Source organism: Amblyraja radiata, chromosome 23 (assembly GCF_010909765.2).
Source record: "Amblyraja radiata isolate CabotCenter1 chromosome 23, sAmbRad1.1.pri, whole genome shotgun sequence".
NCBI classification, from domain to species: domain Eukaryota; kingdom Metazoa; phylum Chordata; class Chondrichthyes; order Rajiformes; family Rajidae; genus Amblyraja; species Amblyraja radiata.
In genome coordinates this window covers 19,097,551-19,120,516 of record NC_045978.1, presented here as the reverse complement: position 1 = coordinate 19,120,516, position 22,966 = coordinate 19,097,551, and the positions used below count along the sequence as shown (strand labels likewise).

The window sequence follows — 22,966 nt, the reverse complement described above, 5'->3', positions numbered from 1 at the left end:
ATGGCAGCTGGCGTCACCGAAGCTCTAGTATATTTGGACGTCATCGCGCTGCCAGCCCGGAAGTGACTCTCCAGTCGGCGGAGACGGCAGAAGCGGTCAGTGGGTAACGGCGGGAGTGCGGTTACTATGGGAGCGAACGGCGAGGAGGGAAGCCAAGCTGGTGGCGTGCCAGAGTCCGAGGGTCCAAGTACGGTGAGGAGGGCCCGATTATTGACTACTAGGCTCCGCAGCTGCATAGCTCCGTCCGGGTGTCAGGCGACAGCAGCTCGGTCACCGGACACCGGGCGGCGGCGACAGGTTTCTGGTGGTCCTGGGGTGAGAGCACGGTGATGGGCGTTAGGGGTGATGGAGAGGGACTCCGTGGATCGTGCTTATGGGTGATCACGAGCTGCTGCGGTTTGGGAGTTGTACACATACACAGGAGGCCATTCGGCCCACCGATCTCTGTCAATCGGGGAGGAACTACCCAGCTTATACCCAGATATTATTCCATCTTTCAGTTTTGACCCTGCAGGTGACTGCTTCACAAGTGCACATCCAAGTACTGCTTCTTCTTGCGTTTGAGGCAGCAGAAGTTATGTAACGCCCTCCAGGCGCTGCAGCGTTGTTATTTCTGCTGCTGTCTCTGTTTGTTAGTCGTTTGCCTGACTGAGGTCAGTTGACAGGACTCACCACGGGGAGGTGGACAACATGAGCCCCATCCAAGTACTGTTTCAAAGCGATGAGGCTTTTTTTACCGCCTAGCACCTTCTGTGACAAAATATTTCCACAACTTCTTTCTACTTCTAGCAATCCCTTAAAATCCATTCCCTTGATTTTGACATCAACTGAGGGAAATATTTGTCAACATTTGAACTCGTCTGTTCACTCGATTATCACCCATCTCAGCCTTTTCTATTACAAAGAAATAGCCCCTTTGTCTCCAATCGTTCTTCTTAGCTACAACTTTTTAATCCTGGCAATATCCTTGTAAATCTTCTCTGCACACTCTCCAGTGACCAAAACAAGTAGTCAGGGATTCACGGGATATTGAGGACCGCCAAGCATCATGAGCCAAGGGTTTGCCTCTAGGTAGTGAGTCATTGTGTATCTGCAGTATCTTTAGCACCTGTTGTTTGTGGTTTATATCAATGGATTGGAAGAAAATGTACATGACACGAGTAAATTTGCAAATTACAGTAAAGTAAGTGGTATTTAGACAGTACATACGGTTATCAAAAATATAGTCAAACCAGGACAGGACCTTCACATTGAACGATAGGGCCCTGGGATGTGTTGTAGAGCAGAAGGGTCTAGGAGTATAGGTACATAGTTCACTGCAAGTGGCATTAGAGGTAGATAGGGTAGGAAAGAAGACTTTTACATAGAAACATAGAAAATAGGTGCAGGAGTAGGCCATTCGGCCCTTCGAGCCCGCACCGCCATTCAATATGACCATGGCTGATCATCCAACTCAGTATCCTGTACCTGCCTTCTCTCCATACCCCCTGATCCCTTTAGCCACAAGGGCCACATCTAACTCCCTCTTAAATATAGCCAATGAACTGGCCTCAACTACCTTCTGTGGCAGAGAGTTCCAGAGATTTGCATTTTGATACATTGGCATTCATTATTTAGAGTATTGAGTGCAGAAGTTGGAATGTTATGTTACAGTTATATAAGATGTTGGTGAGGCTGCATTTGGAGCATTGTGTTCAGGTTTGGAGATCCTGCTATAGGACATTTCAATAAGCTGGAAATAATGCAGAGAAGATATAAGGATGTTGTAGGCTACAAGCGTCTGAGCTATAGGGAGAGATTAGGCAGGCAAGGACTTTATTCTTTGGAGAGCAGGAGGCTGAGAGGTGATCTTATTAGAGGTGTATAAAATCGTAAGGGAAATTGACAAGTTGAATGCCTTTTTCCCCAGGGTAGGGGAATCAAAAGGGTATAGGTTAAGGTGAGAGGGAAAGATTTAATAGGAACCTGAGGGGCAACTTTTTCACTCAGGGAGGTGGGTATATGGAACAAATTGTCAGAGGAGGTAGTTGAGGCAGATGCTATAACAGCATTCAAAACACACATGGACGTGGATAGGAAAGGTTTAGAGGGATATGTACCAAACAGGTGATATAATTTTTATTGCCCAGATCTGTTGTTGATAAATATTTAGTGATGATACAATGATATGTGAAAAGTAAGTTGTGAAGAGAACAGAGGCTACATAGTGATGTAGAAAGTCTAATTGGAGGTCATAGATCTGCCAAACGAAGTGTATGGTTAGTAATTGGCAGGAAACGTTTTGTTTTAAGTATTATCTAACAAGAGATAACAGACCTCTTAGATGCAGAGAAATGTGGATACTTTATGATTCAGAAAATTCTAATGTGCAGGTATAACAAGTGATGGAACAAGTGCTATTACTAAGGTATTTGAGTGTATTTGTAAGGTATTTGAATGTAAAAGTAGAAAGGCTTGCTTTTCTGACAACCTTTGTGAGACGTCAGAAACATCCACAGATGTTTCTGACATGCGAGTACATCTAATATTTTCATTTTTTATCTTGCTATGTTTTCCTTTGCAGAATCCTTGGAACATCATGATTAAACACCGCCAAGTTGCCCGAAGGGGTCGGAGATCTCAGATGGCAGTGAGGTAAAACATTTTATTGATCAAAGTGCATGTAAGAACAATACTTCTGTGCTTATTGTCCTTCCCCAGAAACCTATAGATCAGATAGGATTAGTGCTTGAATGGGAAAACTGAACCCCCAATATATTTGTCTATTGTGCCTGGTACTAGAAAGAGAAGTATTATTGGATTGTACTGTAACTCTTCAAAGACCTTTTGTAAGAGTTAATTTCTATCTGTGTGCTCAGGACAACTTAAGTAACAGGTAGTGTGATAGAGGTACACAAAGTTGTGAGAGGGAGAAGAGCAGATAGTAAGAAACATTTTGCCCTGCTGGGTGTGTCTAAAAGGATATAGATTTATGGTGTGAGAACAGTTTCACATGGAGTGGTTGCTGTGCATGACCAAAGTATATGGTAGAGGTAGGTAACCTTGCAGGTAGAGGTAGGCAACCTTGCAACAGAACTGGGAAAGTAAGATGATCAGAATCCAGATGACACAAAGGCTGTTGGCACTTTCTGAAAGGGTGGTAAATGCTTGTGACTCGTAACTGATCAGTCTGGAGAGGTATACATAAAGGTGAATGTGGATAGTAGAGTAAAGGAAAGAATGCTATCTATTTTGTCTTGCTGACATTGAGGGGGAGGTTGTTGTCTTGGCACCAGGTTACAAGGTTCTCAATCTCTTTACTGTACTCTGCCTCATTATTATTTGATATCCGGCTCGCCACAGTGGTGTTGTCTGCAAATTTGTAAATTGAGTTGGATTGGTATTTGGCTGCACAGTATAAGGAGTATAGTAGGGGTCTAACAATGCTTCCTTGCGGGGAACCAGTGTTGAGGATTAGCGTAGAGGATGAGTTGTCACCTATCCAAAATGGGTGGACCACCAAAAACCTACAAACTTGTAGTAAAACTTCCTTGCTATATTACTCCATTCCTTTGCATTTGCAGTATGACTGACATTTGATGGGAATCTTGATCTTGGTGTGGTCTATTGTTGATGTCTAGCCTTTTGTTTAGCATGCTCACAAAGTGTAATGAGATGCCGTAAATATAGATTATCAATGGAACCACAAAGATCTGCCAATGCTGGAATCGTGAGCAAAATACAAAGTACTGCAGTTACTCAGCTGGTCAGGCAGTATCAGTGGAGGAAATGGATAGGTGACATTTCAGGTGGTGACCCTTCTTCAAATAGATTTTTAATGATTGTTACCCTGAATTGACTGTCATAAGATATTTTTGTCCTCCAAAAAATATGGCATATCACTCTGCCCTTTCTTCAGCTTCACCAATCCAAATATATCCATGGATTTGTTGCGAGCTGTTCTGCAGCCCCACATCAATGAGGAAATCCGTGTTGTAATCAACAAATACACCAAGGTAAGGTGACCTGGCCTCCTGCATTCCTACTCTGCAGTGGGTGAGTGAATGACTCTTCTTGCTTGGTGGGTTGAAAGTTAAGCTGGAAAAAAATATTTTAAGGATTGTGGCATCCTTGATGTGTCCCGTGTTTATTAACCGTCCTTACTAACCTTTGAATAGGTAGTAGCGATTCACCCCTGGAATTGCTGCAATCCACATGTGGAAAATATTTGCATTGTGCTGTTGGGAAGAAAATTCCCAGATCAATATTTTCTGGAACAAGCAAAATGTGGAACATGTAAGATTTTGTCCTGTATAAAGACACAAAATACTCAAATCAATCAGGCAGCATCTGTGGATAAGAAACAGTTAATGTTTCAGATCATTGACCCTTCTACCGGACTGTTCTGATGAAGGTCATCAATCTAGCTTAGTTTCAGGATCCGTGGCGTGGAGTCCAAGACGACCGGAGACCCTTTTCTGCTGCACCCTTCATCCGCCTTCCCAGCCGTTGTGACACTCCGTTAAGGTCAGCCATCGTCCTCCGCCTGTTCCACCGTTGACGTCTTGGTTGGATTGCTCTTTGTCAGAGACCTCTCCCTCGACCTTAACGCCATGGGTGGCCCTACCAGGAGCATAGCTCCAGGCGGCATCGCTCTCAGGCTCTCGGGTCCACACAAGCTTCTCCACCACGACATTAATCAATGTGGATTGATTAATATATTAAATCTGATATAATTTTTGTATTTTCTCTGTTGAAGTGCTAATTATTGTAGACAGAAAGCAATCTCACTTCTTTGAAGTCTCTTGTTTCTGACTGAAATTATTTTCAGTTTTTCCAGAAAGCTGCGTGTAATGTGAAGGAAAATATTGGCGAAGATGTAGACATTGAGCAACTGGTGCAAGAAACCTGTAAAAACTGTTTGGAACAGGTAGGAAAAATGGCAGTGGGAGAATGTGAATTAATTGGTCAGATGGCCCTGAACGTGGTGCACGGTGTCTTGTTCCTCCACTGATTGTGAGTTACAATAATTTCTAACACCAAAAATACACTTTCATGTTTGGCACTGGAAAATGCCTTCTTGCATGTAGAAACATTGTTCATATTATTTCACAAGACTACAGGGTTAAGTTCATAAGACATAGGAGCAGAATTAGGCCATTCGCCCATCGAGTCTTGTCTGCCATTCAATCGTGGCTCATCTATCTTTCCCTCTCAACCCTATTCTCCTGCCTTCTCCTTGTAACCTTTTGACACCGTTACTAATCAATCTAACAATCTGTTACTAATGAATCTAACAATCTCTGGTTTAATATTTCCCTAAGGCTTGTCCTCCACAGCTGTCTGTGGTAATACATACCACAAATTCACCACCTTCTGGCTCCTTTTCAAATGTACATCCTTTTATTCTGACGCTGTGCCCTCTAGTCCTAGACTCTCCCACTAGTGGAAACATCCTCTCCACATCCACTCTATCTAGGCTTTTCATTATTTAGTACGTTTCCATGAGATCATGCTAAACTACAGCGAGCGCTGTCAAACACTCAACATATGTTAAACCAATCATTCTCGGGATCCTTCTCATAAACCTCCTCTGGACTCCTTCCAATGCTAGCAAATCCCTCCTCAGATACAATGCATTCAGAACATATTCAGACCCCTTCACATTTTGTTACGTTACAGCCTTATTCTAAAATGGATTAATTTCATTTTTTATCATCAACTACACACAATACCCCATAATAAAAAAGCGAAAACAGGTATTTAGAAATTTTTGCAAAGTAATTAAAAATAAATAACTGAAATATCACATTTACATATGTATTCAGACCCTTTACTCAGTACTTTGTTGAGGCACCTTTGGCAGGGATTACAGCCTCAAGTCTTCTTGGGTATGACGTTACAAGCTTGGCACACCTGTATTTGGTTAATTTCTCCCATTCTTCTCTGCAGATCCTCTCAAGCTCTGTCAGGTTGGATGGGGAGAGTCGATGCACAGCTATTTTCAGGTCCCTCCAGAGATGTTCGATTGGGTTCAAGTCCGGGCTCTGGCTTGGCCACTCAAGGATATTCACGAACATGTCACAAAGCCACTCCTGCGTTGTCTTGGCTGAGTGCTTAGGGTCATTGTCTTGTTGGAAGGTGAACCTCTGCCCCAGTCTGAGGTCCAGAACACTCTGGAGCAGGTTTTCCATCAAAGATCTCTCTTTACTTTGCTCCGTTCATGTTTCCCTCGATCCTGACTAGTCTCCCAGTTCCTGCCGCTGAAAAACATTCCCACGGCATGATGCTGCCACCACCATGCTTCACCGTAGGTATGGTATTGGCCAGGTGATGAGTGTGCCTGGTTTCCTCCAGACATGACACTTGCCATTCAGGCCAAAGAGTTCAATCTTGGTTTCATCAGACCAGAGCACCAGAGAAAACAACCCTTTTGGCAAACTCCAAGCGGGCTGTCATGTGCCTTTTACTGAGAAGTGGCTTCCGTCCGGCCAATCTACCATAAAGGCCTGTTTGGTGGAGTGCCGCAGATATAGTTGTCCTGCCGGAAGGTTCTCCCATCTCCACAGAGTAACTCTGGAGCTGTCAGAGTGACCATCGGGTTCTTGGCCATCTCTCTGACCAAGGCCCTTCTCCCCCGATTGATCAGTTTGACCGGGCGGCCAACTCTATGAAGAGTCCTGGTGGTTCCAAAGTTCTTCCATTTAAGAACGACGGAGGCCACCGTGCTCTTCGGGACCTGCAATGCTGCAGAAATTGTTTTATACCCTTCCCCAGATCTGTGGCTCGACACAATCCTGTCTTGGAGGTCTGCGGACAATTCATTCATGTTCATGGCTTGGTTTTTGCTCTGACACGCACTGTGAACGGTGGGACCTTATATAGACAGGTGTGTGCCTTTCCAAATCATGTACAATCAATTTAATTTACCACTGGTGGATTCCAATCAAGTTGTAGAAACATCTCAAGGATAATCAATGATAACAGGATGAACCTAAGCTCAATTTTGAGTGTCATAGCAAAGGGTCTGAATACTTATGCAAATGTAATATTTCAGGTTTTTTTTTTAAATTACTTTGCAAAAATTTCTAAACGCATGTTTCCGCTTCTTCATTTTGGGGTATTGTGTGTCGATTGATGATTTAAAAAAAAAAGAATTTAATCCATTTTAAAATAAGGCTGTAACATAACAAAATGTGGAAAAAGTGATGGGGTCTGAATACTTTCTGATTGCACTGTATGTGGCCCAAAACTGCTCACAATACTCCACATGCGGTTGGGCCAGTTGCCCTTTAAAGCCCCTTTATTCCCACTCTTTACCTTCTGCTGGTCAGCCAATCTTCTCTCCCTGCTGGTATCTTCCTTCTATACCATGAGCTCCCATCTTGTTAAGCAGCCTCGCGTGCAGCACCTTACCAAAGGTCTGAAAATCTAAGTAAACAACATCCACTTTGTCTATACTGCTATTTACTTCCTCAATGCATTCCAACAGATTTGTCTGGCAAGACTTTCCCCTTCACAAAGCCATGCTGATATCATATCACCTTATTTTACCATGTGCTTCTAAATGCTCAGAAACCTCATCCTTTATAATGGACGTTAAAATCTTATCTACTGCTGCAGTCATGCTAACCGGTTTACAGTTTCCCCTCTCATGCTTTTCTCCCTTCTTGAACAATGGAGTAACAATTGCAATTTTCAAGTCCTCGGGCACCATTCCTGACTAGTGATTCCCACTACTAATGCCTCCACAATCTCTACATCTCCTTTTTTCAGAATCCTGGAGTGTAGTGAATCTGGTCCAGGTGAATTATCCACCTTCAGACCTTTCAGTTTCACAAGCACCTTTTCCTTAGCATTAGCAACTCCACTGACTTCTAACCCATACTCTATAGGATTTCTGGAATGTTGCTGGTATCTTCTGCTGTGAAGACTGACGCAAATGGAACGTAAGACAGTGTGGCACAGGAGCATCCCACAACGTCTGCCGAACTTGACGCCGAGTTAAACTGATCTCAACTGCCTGTACATGATCCATATCCCTCCATTCCCTGCACTTCCATATGCCTATCCAAAAGCCTAACACCACTATCTGGACAATGCTGGCTTCAAATGCAATAAAGCTGCAGTATTGTCGATTTTCCATGTTTTGAAACTTTTTCCTTTCCTTTACTATTTTTAAATTATTTGATTTTGTGTTAACTATTTAAAACATACATTATAAATTAATTTAAGTAATATTTTATCATCAATTTTAATAATATTTGAAGTGTCTTTGAATGTCAGAGGTGGAGCAATCCTGTCAGTGAGGCCAGAGATTCTGTGTTTCACAGCTCGTACACTTAAGACCAGTATGTAGATATTTCCAATCAGAATGGATTGAAGATCAAACTCCTAATGCAATGAGGTGGTGAAAATGGGGGATTACACCTGTTGTATGTTTTGAGTTTTGATAGATTCAATGGACAGCATTGTCAAATTGTGGAATATGTATGCTAATATCCCTATTCATTATGTTTCCCCCGTGCAGAATTATATTTAATAGGAATACCTCTGAAGATCTCCTAATCAGCTATTCAGGATTTTGAGCTTTATCTAGTTCCTCAGCAATGTTGTCAGAAATTGCTGTTTAGAATATAGGAATATCCCTGAAGATCTCCTAAACAGCTATTCGGGATTTTCATATGCTGATCAACACATGACCATAGATATTTCGCATGAAGAAATTATTGGATGCTTTCAGGGATGTTTGAACAACAATATTTTTTTACTTCAATATGGGTCCCTTTGCTTATTATTTCATAGGGAAGGGCAGTTCCAGCTTTCTAATAAAACATACCACAGACAACAGAATTAACTGTTTTTGAAGCTTGGGATAAGTAAGGTCAATTGCACTATTTAAGAGTTAAGTAAGAAATTAAAGAAGAAAACCTTGAGGAGGAACAGAACAAAAAATGAGTTTTGGGTGTAGATTACCAACAAAATCACAGGTACAATGACCCAGTTGATTTCTTCCTGTACATTAATGTCTGGTGTTGTGGTTGCTTGCTGGGGAATTTATGACAGATAATTTCCTTTGTTCTTTATGTACTTATAACAATGAGCCAGCATCTCAATGTCTTATCTCATCTTCCTGTTGCAGGCTAAGATGATGTACTCAGATGGAGGGAAGATGATTACTAAACCCATTGGAGACACTTCTGCTACAAAGGTAGGCTCAGAGTTGACTTCAGACCATCAAGATTATGCAAGTGGAATTAATACCTTGCTTCATTGAGTGTAAAGTGGAGTTTGGATTAGTGAAGCAGTACAATGTGCTATTCTGTACCAATTAGTTGCTGTGTCATTCTGTTCTCTAATTGTAGCAGGAGATTTGGTTCTGAAAATAGCACCAACTGTCATTGTTCAGCAATCCATCTGATGTGTGCACCTGTTTTCAGACATCGACTGAAGAGCTGTTACAATATCCAGTTGTTCAACCAAGATCACCAGCAGGTTTATGGAAGGGTGCAGTCAGGACACTCCCAATAACTGGATAGATTGATCTGGGCAAGAATTTGAATTCGCATCATGTTCCAGAGTGATTTGAAAAGTTTATAGATTCTAAGAAGGTGATTTGCCATAGCTGACAACTGAGTGAGGATTTTTCTACTGAAAAAAAATGTGACTTTTCATATCCAGTCGAATCTTGGGTTTGATCACTTTTGTTTTGTTTTGATTCATAATGCTGCCGTTTTAAATAGATTATATATATATATAGTATTATCCAAACTAATTTGAAATAGTGGCATATCACAAACTCTCTCATATACTTTCTGTTTTGGTATGCCCACAGGACCGACATAGGTTATGTTGGGTTAGAGTTCAGAGAAACAACATGGAAACGGACCCTTAGGCCCACAGAGTTTTTGCCGACCATTGATCACTTATTCTCACTTGTTCTCTATTATCCCACTTTCACATCCACACCCTATACACCAGAGACAATTTACAGAGAACAATTAACCAACAAACCCACACGTCTTTGTGATGTGGGAGAAAACCGGAGGACCCGGAGAAAACTCAAGCAGTCACAGGAAGAACTTGCAAACTCCACACAGATAGCATCTGAGGTCAGAATCGAATCCTGATCTCTGGAACTGTGAGGCAGCAGCTGTACCAGCTGATACAGGATATTTTGGGGGGGATTGCATTTATTGCAGGATAGGGAATGACTGATATCTAGGCATTTGCAGTATTCAAGGTTAACATCTGATATAGTAACACCTCGAAGGGAGATGTGAGATAGTTTATGCTTATAGGAATTACTTGGGTATACTAGTGTGTTTTCCACTCAAATTTACATTGACTCACAATAGAATAGAGATGCTGTAAACACAGATCCATGATCATCACTTTACAGCAGCAAAAGGTCTGGGGTAGAGATGGAGAAATTATGGAGTGGAAATAGTGCATCCATCCAAGCTGACCTTTTGTTTCGGACTTGGATGATGTCCAAGAAAGGATTGGTAATCATGTACGAGGATAGGGGTTTGTGATGGAGGAGTCGCCCTGATGTCCAGTCACTTGACATCTCAACAATTTCTTATCACACCATTGTTATTTTCCTGTTTGTGGTATATTGTGCACAAGTTTGCGGCTATGTTTATTAAGTCTCACATTAAAAAAATAATAATTAGCTGTAATGTACTTTTTTTAGCTTGAGAGCTATCAGTGTGGTTTTTTAACGTGAGATATGTCTTGCAGCGTTCACGACAGATGGAGGATGACCTAAGCCAGAGGGGAAGTCCAGTCCCAAAGAAGGTTAGTCTGAATGAAGCTAACGTGATTGTTGTAGTTTTGGGAAGTTTAAAATGGTATAGTGGTAAGCTTAGTTTTCCAAATTTCTTCATATCTATTGGAGGCACTAGTCCTTCCCCAACCTTCCAGTACTAGACCTGAAAAAACATTATTCATATGTGCTGGTGATTTGTGGACCATCTAACTAAGAGGGACATTACAATTGTGATTTTGTCACCCTTTCCAGAAGAAGCCATTTGATGATGGCCTTCAATAGGAGTCATTAGATTGAAAGGCAACTTGTAGCACTGCATGTGCCAGTGCAGATTAGACCACATAAGTGACTCACAAAATTCTGGTCTTCACATGATGTAGCCAAGAGAATAGATCCGTGCCACACTCAACACAAAATATCATGCACAACATTAAGTAGAAACAAGGAATTGCAGACACTGGTTTACACAAAAGGGCACAAGTGCTGGAGTAACTCGGCAGGTCAGGCAGCATCTCAAGATCCATTCCCTATAGTGACAATGATCAGTGCCACTTTAAATTGATGTCGGCATCTGCATAAAACATAGAACATGTAGCCAGCATAACGGAGGAAAAGGCCCTCCAGCCCATAATGTAGGTGCCGAACACAATACCAGGTTAAACTAAACTAAACTTGATCTGTACAGCTCCTTTAAACTTTGCAGCCACTACGTTAAAGCTTGTCCTTTAATCTTTGACATTTCCATCCTGGGTAAAAGGTTCTGACTGTCTACCGTATCTATGACTCACAATTTTATATACTTTGATCAGGTTTTCTCTCAGCCTCCCATGCTCCAGAAAATAATAAACTATGTATACCCACAGTGAATGGTTTTTAATACAGTAACCCTGTTTATAAAATAAGCTTTGGGGAAGGAGGAAGCAAGCCAATAATGAATCCAAATGTGCCTACAGTATAACTCCATAGCTTGTTCCATCCCACCAAAAGAAAGTAAAAGTTAGAAACAATGAAGATCATCAACTTCCAATGTTTTGAAGATATTTCTCTCTTGCAGAGGAAAGGACGGCCACCAGGGCATCTGATGTCTTTTGACCGGACAGCACCAAATGCTGTAATGTGAGTATGAACCCTCAGGCGAGTGTATCCATTCTTGTAAACAGCAGTGGAAGTGAGTGGGTGAAACCATTCTTCTCCAGTTGCTAGCTTTTATTGCATATTACTTTTTAAAATGGTGGCAAACCTTTACTGATGATGATGCAATGACTGGGTAATGCAGGGGGAGAAAAGTAACCTATTTCTCCCTCCCAGTGCTGCTGTTTGTCAATTCGGGGCCAGAAAAATATTGAGAGTTTCGGAATGCTGTCCCAATGACTAGTGTAGAATAGAAAATATATACATTGAGGTTGATGCTAACCTTTCCTGTGGAGCTAGGTGATGCCAGTAACTACCACCTACTGTCAATTGTTTCAGTGGTGTAACTAGTGGTGAGATAAATTTGTGAACACAAGATATTCTGAAACGTGCACCTTCCAGACAAAATCTCTCTCTGTTCTATTGTGCTGCGATGCTAAGTGGTCATACAACCAAATGGTCTTCAGCTACCAAGGCTCGAAACTCTGAACATCCTACACCTTGATTGATTGATACTTTATTGTCACATGTACTTGGTACAGTGAGATTCTTTGTTTCCATACAATACAAGTATTTAAGAGTCGCCACATAAAGGGTGCCGACAAAGTTACAAAAGTATTCAATATAGTCCCTCTTCCTCGCCTCCCCCCCCTTTGTGCTCGGCTCCCTCATGCCGAGCCGCTCCTTGTTCAAGGCGGTGCGTCCTCCCACCGGCACTCACGCGGGCGACGGCTCTCCGACAGGCCTTCACTCTCACCAACATCTCTCCTCACTCTGCCGAAGGGCCGAGCCCGGTACTGGTTGGTTCTGTGCCTCCCACTCTGCTTCACTTTTGCTCATTAAGATGATCTTTGTGGCCTATTCCTTTAATCATGCCTTGCGGCATTTGAGTGGGTTGGCATTAAACTTTGTTTACAATGTTTGACTGAAGCATCTTGAGACATGGGATAAATGCAGCTTGTTATTGAACAATCATCTCTGATTTGCGCTTGGCCAGCGTTAACAATCCATTTGACCTTGGAGGTTATTATAGCAGAACACAATACACGATTGGTCAGGGTGACATTTGTTGTGAGACAAGAGCATAAGAAATAGGAGGAGTGGTCCATATGGCCTATTTCGACCACTCTACCATTCATTAAGATCACGGCTGATCTATGACCTTGGTGCCACTTCTTTGAACTAACCATATATCTCTTGATTCCCTTTATATCCAAAAATTAATGAACATACTCAACAGCTGAGCTTCCATAACTCTCTTGCACAGAGAATTCGAAAGATTCTCGACTCTTTGTTTAGAGATATTTAGATTCAGGGAGATGCAGCATATAAACAGGCCCTTCAGTCTGAGTCCATCTCGAACTATTAATTTTCATTAATCAAATCTCTTTTATTTTCATCATCTCCCAAAATTCCACCACTCACTTACACACAAGGGCCAACTCACAGTAGCCAATTCACCTCCACCCAAACATCTTTGGGATGTGGGAGGAAACTGAAAGGCCCAGAGGAAACCCACAGGTCACGAGGAAAGCATGCAAGTTCCGCACAAGTCACCCGAGGTCAGAATTGAACTTGGGTCTTTGGGCACTGAGGCAGTGCCACCGTGCTGCCTGTTTGTCCTGAATTTTCTGAGACTACTGGTTCTAGATGCCTGATCCAGAGAATCATCAACTTTGGTCTAGTATCTTTGGTCAATGTAATCATCTATTTGGTCAAGTCCCCCAGAAATTTGATTGTGTATTCGATAATTTTGTTTGGTTCAATTAGATCAGATTCTTTAAATAAAGGAATAATTGAAATCTCAACCTTTTTCTTCAGCGCAAAGGTTAAGTACGCTGAGCCAATAAAACGAGAAGGACCAAAGGTAATGCTTTCTACGTACTCCTTAAATAGACTTTTATTTGGAGACATAAGGAACTGAAGATACTGGAAAGTTGAGCAAAACACAAAGTGCCTGTACTAGAGGAATTTAACAGGTCAGACAGCAGGGATTAAAAGTAACATTGGCAAATTTGCAGATGAGTCAAACCTAGATGGCAGTGTGAACTGTGAAGAGATGTTATGAGGATGCAGGGTGACTTGGACAGGTTGGGTGAGTGGGAAAATGCATGGCAGATGCAGTATAATGTGGATAAATGTGAGGTTATCCACTTTGGTGGCAAGAACGGGTAGGCAGATTATTATCTGAATGGTATCAGGTTAAGAAAATGGGAAGTACAATGAGACCTGGGTGACCTTGTACATCAGTCTCTGAAAGTAAGCATGCAGGTACAGCAGGCAATGGAGAAAGTTAATGGCATGTTGGCCTTCATAAAGAGAGGAGTTGAGTATAGGAGTAAAGAGGTCCTTCTGCAGTTGTACAGGGCCCTGGTGAGACCACACCTGGAGTATTGTCTAGTTTTGGTCTCTTAATTTGAGCAAGGACATTCTTGCTATTGAGGGAGTGCATCGTAGGTTCAAGAGGTTAATTCCCAGGATGGTGGAACAGTCATATGATGAAAGAATGGAGCGACTGGGCTAGTGTTCACTGGAATTTGGAAGGATGAGAGGGGATCTTATAGAAACATATAAATGTATTAAGGGACTGGACACGCTAGATGCAGGAAACATGTTCCTGATTTTGGGGGAGTCCAGAACCAGGAGCCACAGTTTAAGAATAAGATGTCGGCCATTTAGAACTGAGATGAGAAAAAACTTTGTCACAGGGAGTTGTGAGTTTGTGGAATTCTCTGCCTCAGAAGGCAGTGGAGGTCGATTCACTGGATACATTCAAAAGAGAGTTAGATAGAGCTCTTCGGGCTAGCGGAATCAAGGGATATCGGGAGGGCAGAAAAGGGATACTGATTGTGGATGATCAGCCATGATCACATTGAATGCTGGTGCTTGCTCGAAGGGCCGAATGACCTACTCCTGCACCTATTGTTTATGTATCTATGTAACATTCTAACCACTGCTTTGAAAAGACAGGGAAACAACGTAGGGAGGTTCCCCCGGGATGGACTACAACAACTCTGGATTATAGCTTTCTCCTCATTTAAATGATACAGACTGGAAACGCACCCCAGCAATGTAATTAACAGACAACACATTCTTATTTAAGTATTGTTGACAATTACGGTCAGGGTTTTATAATGGGGTGACAGAAAAATATGTCCTTGAAACTTTATTCTGTACTTCGGAAAAGACAATTAGTCAATTTGCATTACCTTGCTGGAAGTGCACGATAGTAAAGAATGGCTGTCAAGGAGAATGGGAGAGCAAAGGTTAAGGAGCTCTTAATTGTTTTGTTATTCCATGTTTTCAGTGGGACCCAGCCAGACTAAACTCATCAACCACATTTGCGCTTGGATCACGTGCAAACAAGTAAGCAGCTAGTTTTTATGTTCTTTTTCAGCCTGTGATGGAATGTTTTTTTAGAAAATTACCTATTCCGCCGGATGATACACTTTGTATTGCTGAATAAGTATTGCTGAATATTCAAATTTCAATCTGTGCATGTTCTACAATTTGCATCTACTCAAAAATCAGGATATGTTTGGTGAGATTTCAGTTAGTTGTGCACTCCCCTATCAAATAATCTCAGGGAGGTGCCACCGTGATTAGATGTAGAATAGACATGCTGCTATATGGCTGCTTAAATTACCAATGCAGGAACAGCACAGGCTAGTTGAAAAGTTCCATTTATTTACACAGTACAATTAAATAACTGTGTAGCATAGGCTGGAGACACTGTAATGCTCTTTTGTACTTGCTATATTAATCTTGATGACATACATAGGCCAGGGTGCATGCTGAAATTATTAAAATTAGACGCCATAGGATATGTGGTAATTTTGAAAAGAGATTATGAGTAGCATCATGGAAGATTTAATGAGAACTGGTTTTGATTTGGGGAGATTTTTATTCTCCTCTGTGAAGTAGATTTTTTGCAATAACCACCCATTACCTCAGACTTTGCTTCACGCCATTATTTCCATCATGACATTCATAGAAACAGAAGTAGGCCATTCAAATAATTTGTTTAGAGATCCAGCATTTTTCAAAAAGCAGCAATAATGGAGCTAGCCAAGCCCCTTTCCCACCTTTCCATCCGTGATCTTGTTGGTTACATTTCTTCAAAACTGAACCAGGCTTCTTATAAACGTGATTAGCATTTTTGCTTTCAGACAGTAAGTTCCAGACTTCCTCTGTTCATTGAGTAAAAAAATACCTTGCCTTCCCTCTAATCCTTCTACCAAAATGCACTAATCCGTGATTCCTAGTTATCAGCATCCATGTCAAATGAAGTGCTCCTTTCCATCTCAGCGGGACAGGCAGCATCTCTGGAGAAAAGGAAAGGGTGACGTTGGACCCAAAACGTCACCCTTTCCTCTCCAGAAATGCTGCCTATCCCGCTGATTTAGTCCATCTTTTTGTGTCTATCTTTGGTTCAAACCAGCATCTGCAGTTCCTTCTTACACTCTTAGTTTTGTACATTTAAATCTCCTTTCATTTTCTTTTGTTCCAAATAAATCAACCCCATCCTGTACAATCTCTTGTGATTACTATATTTCTTCTGTCATAGCTCCATCCTTGCAGATCTTGAGTCCTGTACTATTCTTGTGCTGTGATGAAGTGTACACTGTTGTAGGAGGATTACTGTTCCCCACAGAACCTTCATACCATCTTTTGAGTAAACTTTACAACAAGCCTTTTAATTTCTGTGTGTTGCAATCTGAGGGATCCACATCTCTGATGAGATTTATTAAAAATTAAACGTTACTGACAGAACTGCATGCAAGTTCGTTCCCAAGCATTTCCCCTCTTGTTTCAGAGCCTTGGGAATGGGTGGCACTCGTGGAAGAATCTACATAAAGCATCCTGAACTATTCAAGGTAAGACCAAATGAGCCTTCTTCCCAAGGCATGTGTGTAACGAGTGCACCATGTAATTTGATTATTCTCACTGCCCACTGCCAGCAGTGATAGTACAGTTGGTAAGAGTTACAGTATGGCTTTTATCTCCAACACATCTGTCAAGAGCCAGAATCCATATTTCACTGAACTTCTTTATTCTTGGGAGTAATATTTAACACAGTCCATGTTTCAGGATTAAACCTATTTCATGCAAGATTCTCCATTGAAAAATAATGATGGATTATAAAATCTTCAAGACAAAAAACCATCAAAGTAACATCCCATATGAAACAAAAAGCCTAATTTGTTATGCAATCACAGAATAATCAGTATTTTGCACTGTCATTGTGGGGGTCATTGCTATGCTTTGCTATGGGTCTGGTATAGGACCGTACCGTGTTTCACTGGGTCAGTACAGTAAAATGCCAATATGCTATCCAACAATTCAGAAATCCTGATGATTCAGTATTTGGCTCACCAGGTGCTGATTGCAAAACATCCTTTCCATCATCTGTGCTCCCTTTCAAAATGGTTTGCTGGAACATATTTCTTTTAAAAAAAATGACTGTTGGAGTATTCATTGAAATAATATCTAGTATCTAGTAAATCCAAAAGTCCCAACTCTGCAAGGTTATTGGAGTTTTCCTACGCAGTATTTCATGGCTCTATGCTGAATTTCACTGAGGGCCATGGTGGGTCAGTACAGTGCAGTTTAGTACTGTAGATTTAGCATAGATCAGTGTTTATCATGTTCATCGTTGCCCTTTACTGTATAATTCAAGTGCGGGTCACTGTGGACCATCTGTTCTTACCTGCACTTTCCTGGACTTTTAGTATTCTGCAGACTCGCAGGACAAGCACTGGCTTGGAGAAAAGCATCATATGCCAGCCACAGGGGGCAAGATGGTGAGTATTAACACTCTGCAACAATAATGTCATACTTTATGCAAAATATTTTGGTGTATTTCTGGTATTTTGGTGGGGGGGTTTTAAATACCATATCCTTGTCCCCAAACCAAAGATTTCCAGCAACATCTCAAATAAGTACCATTATTGTTGTTTCACCTTTCATGCGGCTACATGGACTGCTTTGTCCCTCCTTCAACGGTTTTGTTTTCCACCCCTTTCTATTTGCCACTTTCCATCCAAGATCTTGCACGTCATCACTGCTATGTGGAGCTACTGGGGGGGGCGCTAATTATTCAGCTGACCCGCTGCCCCTCTCCTCCCTCAACTTACAAGGGAGTAAAGCCTGCGGCTAAAGGGCTTCTTTAATAGTTCATAGCAACGGGTAGCCTGATGAGACGGGGCACTGTGTGTGATGGGAAAACTCCATATTACTTGCTGCAGTGCAAACAGAAAATGCAATCGGCAACTGTGGAATTGAAGAGTCATTAGCCTAAAGTGTGAACTCTATTTCTCACTCCATGGTTTTGGTTTCACCGATGCTGGAGAATCTGCTGTGTATTTCCAGCATTTTCTGTTTTCATTTTAGATGTCCAAGATCTGTGGTTTTTAATGCTTTTCGTGTACCTGCTTGCATATTGGATATCTTGCCATGGGTTAGTGACGAATATTATATTTCCTGGCAAGTTTAAAATAAAAAAAACTTCCGATCATATTCTCCATGTCAGTTTTAGTGATGGGATTAAACATGTGTGTGGGTGTAGTGGAAAAGTTTGGGCTGATGTTTGGCAACTACAAACAGCAAGTAAAGACAAAATGAGCAACACCATACAGATATACTTCAAACATGTATCATCTTGTGAATTTTATTTCTTTGATCACTGAATCATCATAAGTTCATAGGTCATTTCAAGAGAGAGCTAGATAGGGCTCTTAAAAATAGCAGAGTCAGGGGATATGGGGAGAAGGCAGGAAAGGGCTACTGATTGGGGATGATCAGCCATGATCACATTGAATGGCGGTGCTGGCTTGAAGGGCCGAATGGCCTACTCCTGCACCTATTGTCTATTGTCATGGGAGCAGAATTAGGCCATTCGGCCCATCGAGAATACTCTGCCATTCAATCATGGCTGATCTATCTTTCTCTCTCAACCCCATTCTCCTGCCTTTTCCCTGTAACCCTTGATACCCTTACTAATTAAGGTATGTACATATGAGAAGTTAGACCATAATTAGAAATTGGGATGGTGGAGGTCATCTCTTGAATGACCATACAAAAACAAGATCCCTTTTGTTCTCGGTCGATCACAGAGTTAATCTGTCACATTTTAGGCATATAGTTTGGATGTCTGACCAGAACTATACCTGAACAGTCCAAACTGCAGTTGTGGCAAAGAAATCCATGCATGTTCAAACCACTTTTCTTAACAAGTAAACACACAGTATTAGTTTTGCCTCCTTGCAACGGAGATTGGTATTTGCAATAGATTTCCAGTGACTCTGTATCGAGAGAGAATCGAATAGCCTATACTTAATGGACAAACCATTTCTGTGATTAACAGAATAACTAGTTATTCCCCTCGCATGCACGGTCTTCACGTTGTGTAGGTATAATTGAAGATGCAGATTCAATGGCTGTTAGCCATGCTACTCTCAATGTAATGTATTTGTGTTTTAGGCCTACCTGCTAATAGAAGATGACATTCGAGAACTTGCAGCCAATGATGACTACAGGTGAGAACCTTTGCAACCAGGTAACTCGTCCCAGTGAGAGAGGCAAGGCAGAGATTGCACCCATCTGCATTAAAATCATTCCTCAGATCACTTGCCCAACTGATCAAGATCTTGCTGTAATTTTTGATATCCATCTTTGCTATCCATAATACCACCCACTTTAGTGTCATCTGCAACCTTACTAATCATGCCTTCTACGTTATCGTCCAAATCATTGATATAAACCACAAACAGCAATGGGCCCAGCACTGATCCCTATGGCACACCTCTAGTCTGAAAAACAACCTTCCACCATCACCCTCTGCTTCCTTCCTTGAAGCCAATTCACTATCCAGTCGGCTAGCTCTCCCTGGATTCCATGCATTAAACTTCCAGAGCAGCCCACCAGCGCCTGATCAAATGCTGTTTGTTTTCCTATTTTCTCTGTAAATAGGAGACGTGTCCAGTCTCCCCTGCTGGGCATGTCTTCCTGCTCTGTGTTTTGCAGCTCCCACGCTCTTTTGCCTGTGTTCTTTTGTTCATGTTTTTGCTCTTCTAATTCAGTCATTGATCGGTTAACTTTATTTGCAGCTCATCCTCATGGTCACCCCAGTTTTGCCCTATCAGAGATCTCCCTCCACACGCACCCTGCAACTTATCGTGCTGATTTCCATTCTCTCTGAATTCAGATGGTCTTTGACCTGAAACATAGATTCTCTCTTCCCAATGGATATATTAAATTGTGCTTCCATCTGTTATTAATATAAATTTCAACATCTCAGGATGTGACCGATTCTTGTGACATCGAGCCAGTAGCAGTCTACTAAACTGAAAATGGCTTGCTGATTCCTTCCGTCATATTCCTTTAACAAATCAATTAAAATGTCATCCTCAATCCTGAAAGCCCTTATTTTATTTAATTATCGTTATATTATCACCTATCTTTTTAAAATCCAAATACTATTATCCATCTTATTGCATTGCATCCTCAAACCCTTAATTATATAAAACATGATCTTACTTTCGTATAACCATGTTGACTTTGATATTCTGAATTATGTCATTCTGAATGATACAGCACATTGGTGCAGCTGGTAGAGATGTGCCTCATGACCTCTGGTCCTGTCCGTGTGGAATTTGCACTTTCTCCCTGTGACTACGTAGGTTTCCTCCGGGTGCTCTAGCTTCCTCCCACATCACAAAGACATGCGGGTTTATAGGTTAATTGACCTCTAAAATTGCCCTAGTGTGTAAGGAGTGGATGAAAAAATGGGATAATGTGGAACTAATGTGAATGGGTGATTGATGGTTGGCACAGACTCCGTGGGATGAAGGGCCTGTTTTCATGCTGTATGTACCGTCCCCTCCACAATTAGTCTGAAGAAGGGTGCCAACCCAAATCTTCACTTGGTCTCCAGTGACGCTGCCTGACCCGCTGAGTTACTCTTAGCATTTTGTCTAACCTATAAATCTGCATGTCGTTGGAATGTGGCTGGAAACCGGAGCACCCACACGGTCACAGGGAGAACGTACTAACTCCGCACAGACAACACCCGTCGTCAGGATCGACCCCGTGTCTCTGCCACAGCGGTTGCAGCACAATAACCTATGTTCCACATTCTGTCACAGGGACTGTCCTGAGCTGAGATTGGACGAGCTCCGACCATTTATTGTTCCAATGTGGATGCTGGAGAAGATGCAGAAATACATGATTGCTGTACGGACAGAGAAGGAATAGGAAGTCATCCTGCAATGGGGAGGGAATGATGGTTATGATGGAAGTTTTTATTGCCAAGATTGCCCAGGCATCTGGTGGTATAATTAGTCCTTTGACGCACAGGATACTCCTAGTTTCTATCACTATCGTTCCTGAAAGTGATCCTCGTAGTACGTACTTCAGAATCATCAAATGAGCACAATACATTGAAAAGACCAGGGTTGGTCATTGTATGAACTAAGTGAATTTGGTCACACCTAAATTGTGCCCTACATAATTGTGCTCTGTAAAGCCTGCATCTTAAGTTTTCTCAGGTGTCCAGTTGATTCTTGGAGGAATCTGCACCAACAAGAAATGTATCTGTGCAATGGCTGAGTTGCAATAGCCTTAAACCTGAAGCTAGCTTTAAGCTAAGCTAATAGCAATTGTTCCAAACATTGTTCGAGTGGGTGAGAGGAGCCATCATCACTGAGCTGGATGGTGTCTTCCACCAATTGAATGGATTGAACCCTTATCCTTTCAGTAATAAGTGTGTTAATTATCACTAGTTAATATCATAATGAAGAGGTTTGATTGAGCAGCTTTGGAGCTTGTGCGATTACATCAAGAATAGGGCACAATATAGATAGCAATGGTAAAAGGATGTGATTACAAATAATAAGTCTTCATCAACCTGGTGAATATAAAGCTCTTGTCATTTCCTCTGCCACATCAGTTTCCTGAGGCTGGAGTATTTTGAGGCAAGCTGTCCTATCCTCTGGTATTGATGTTACTGGCTTTTAGTACTGCAGTTGAATCCAGCACGGGGCATGTTCACAGGGTGACTGCTTCAAAACATGAGGTTTATATTGTGTAGACTTAGAAATGAGGCTGAATTGTTAGTGCTGAACGTTTCCCTCGAGCTGATGCAAATCAGAAACACAAAAAAATCAAAAACAAGCTTCTACCATGTCTGTCTATTTAACTTTTTAAGTTTGCAGATTTGTATCTTTCTTACGCTTGTCTTTAATTAAAAGTTGTGTTTTCTTTCCGCCCCCAAACCGTGTCTGTTTTTTGCCTCTGTGACCGATTTCTCTATCTGCTGCGGGTGGCAGTGTCTAATCCTTAATTGGAACAAACTGAGCCAATTAAATCATCCCCTCTGGACAAGTGTCGGTTTGTCCCTTTCATTTCTCCAGCTGAAGTTGTCTCCTGGTTGTGAGGTATCTTCTTCCCCTGACTCATCTACAGCTTGACAGGGAAATCAACCAGACACCAAAACATTTGCCGGAAATGTGAACTAAAGGCAGGTGATGTTGAAAATACTCAGCAGGGCAAGCCACCGGAATGAAGCGGTTGTTTATTTTAATTTAGTTTTTAACCCCACATATAAACACTATCATACACATGAGGGACAATTTACAATTTTATCAAGCCAATTAACCTCCAAACCTGTACATCTTTGGGCTGAGGTATGGTTGATGGTTCCCTGAAAGTGGCAACATAAATAGATAGGGTGGCCAAAAAGGCTTCATCAGTCAGAGTATTGAGTATATAAGTTGGGAGGCCTTGTTGCAGTTGTATAAGACGTTGGCTTAGTTTAGAGATACAGCGCGGAAACAGGCCTTTAGGTCCACCGGGTCTGCACCAACCAGTGATCCCCGTTCAATAACACTATCCAATACTAGGGACAATTTTTACATTTATACCAAGCCAATTAACCTACAAACCTGTCTTTGGAGTCTGGGAGGAAACCAAAATTCTCAGAGAAAATCCACGCGGTCACAGAGAGAATATACAAATTCCGTACAGATAAGAAGTTGGTGACTCCGCATTTAGCGGATTGTGTTCAGTTCTGGGCACCATGTT

At 41.7% G+C, this 22,966-nt stretch overlaps 1 protein-coding gene across 1 annotated transcript; it reads left to right on the top strand.

Annotated features, from left to right (window-relative positions):
- Positions 1 to 18: 18 nt before the first annotated feature.
- On the top strand, positions 19 to 22,267 carry dnttip1 (deoxynucleotidyltransferase terminal interacting protein 1). The gene is made up of 13 exons (XM_033041657.1): positions 19 to 192; positions 2,564 to 2,634; positions 3,899 to 3,995; positions 4,811 to 4,909; positions 9,122 to 9,190; positions 10,726 to 10,782; positions 11,808 to 11,869; positions 13,706 to 13,751; positions 15,192 to 15,250; positions 16,701 to 16,761; positions 17,617 to 17,688; positions 19,367 to 19,422; positions 21,031 to 22,267. Exons 1-13 carry the CDS (start codon positions 127 to 129, stop codon positions 21,137 to 21,139), a joined length of 924 nt encoding a protein of 307 aa, XP_032897548.1. The 5' UTR covers positions 19 to 126; the 3' UTR covers positions 21,140 to 22,267.
- Positions 22,268 to 22,966: the final 699 nt, after the last annotated feature.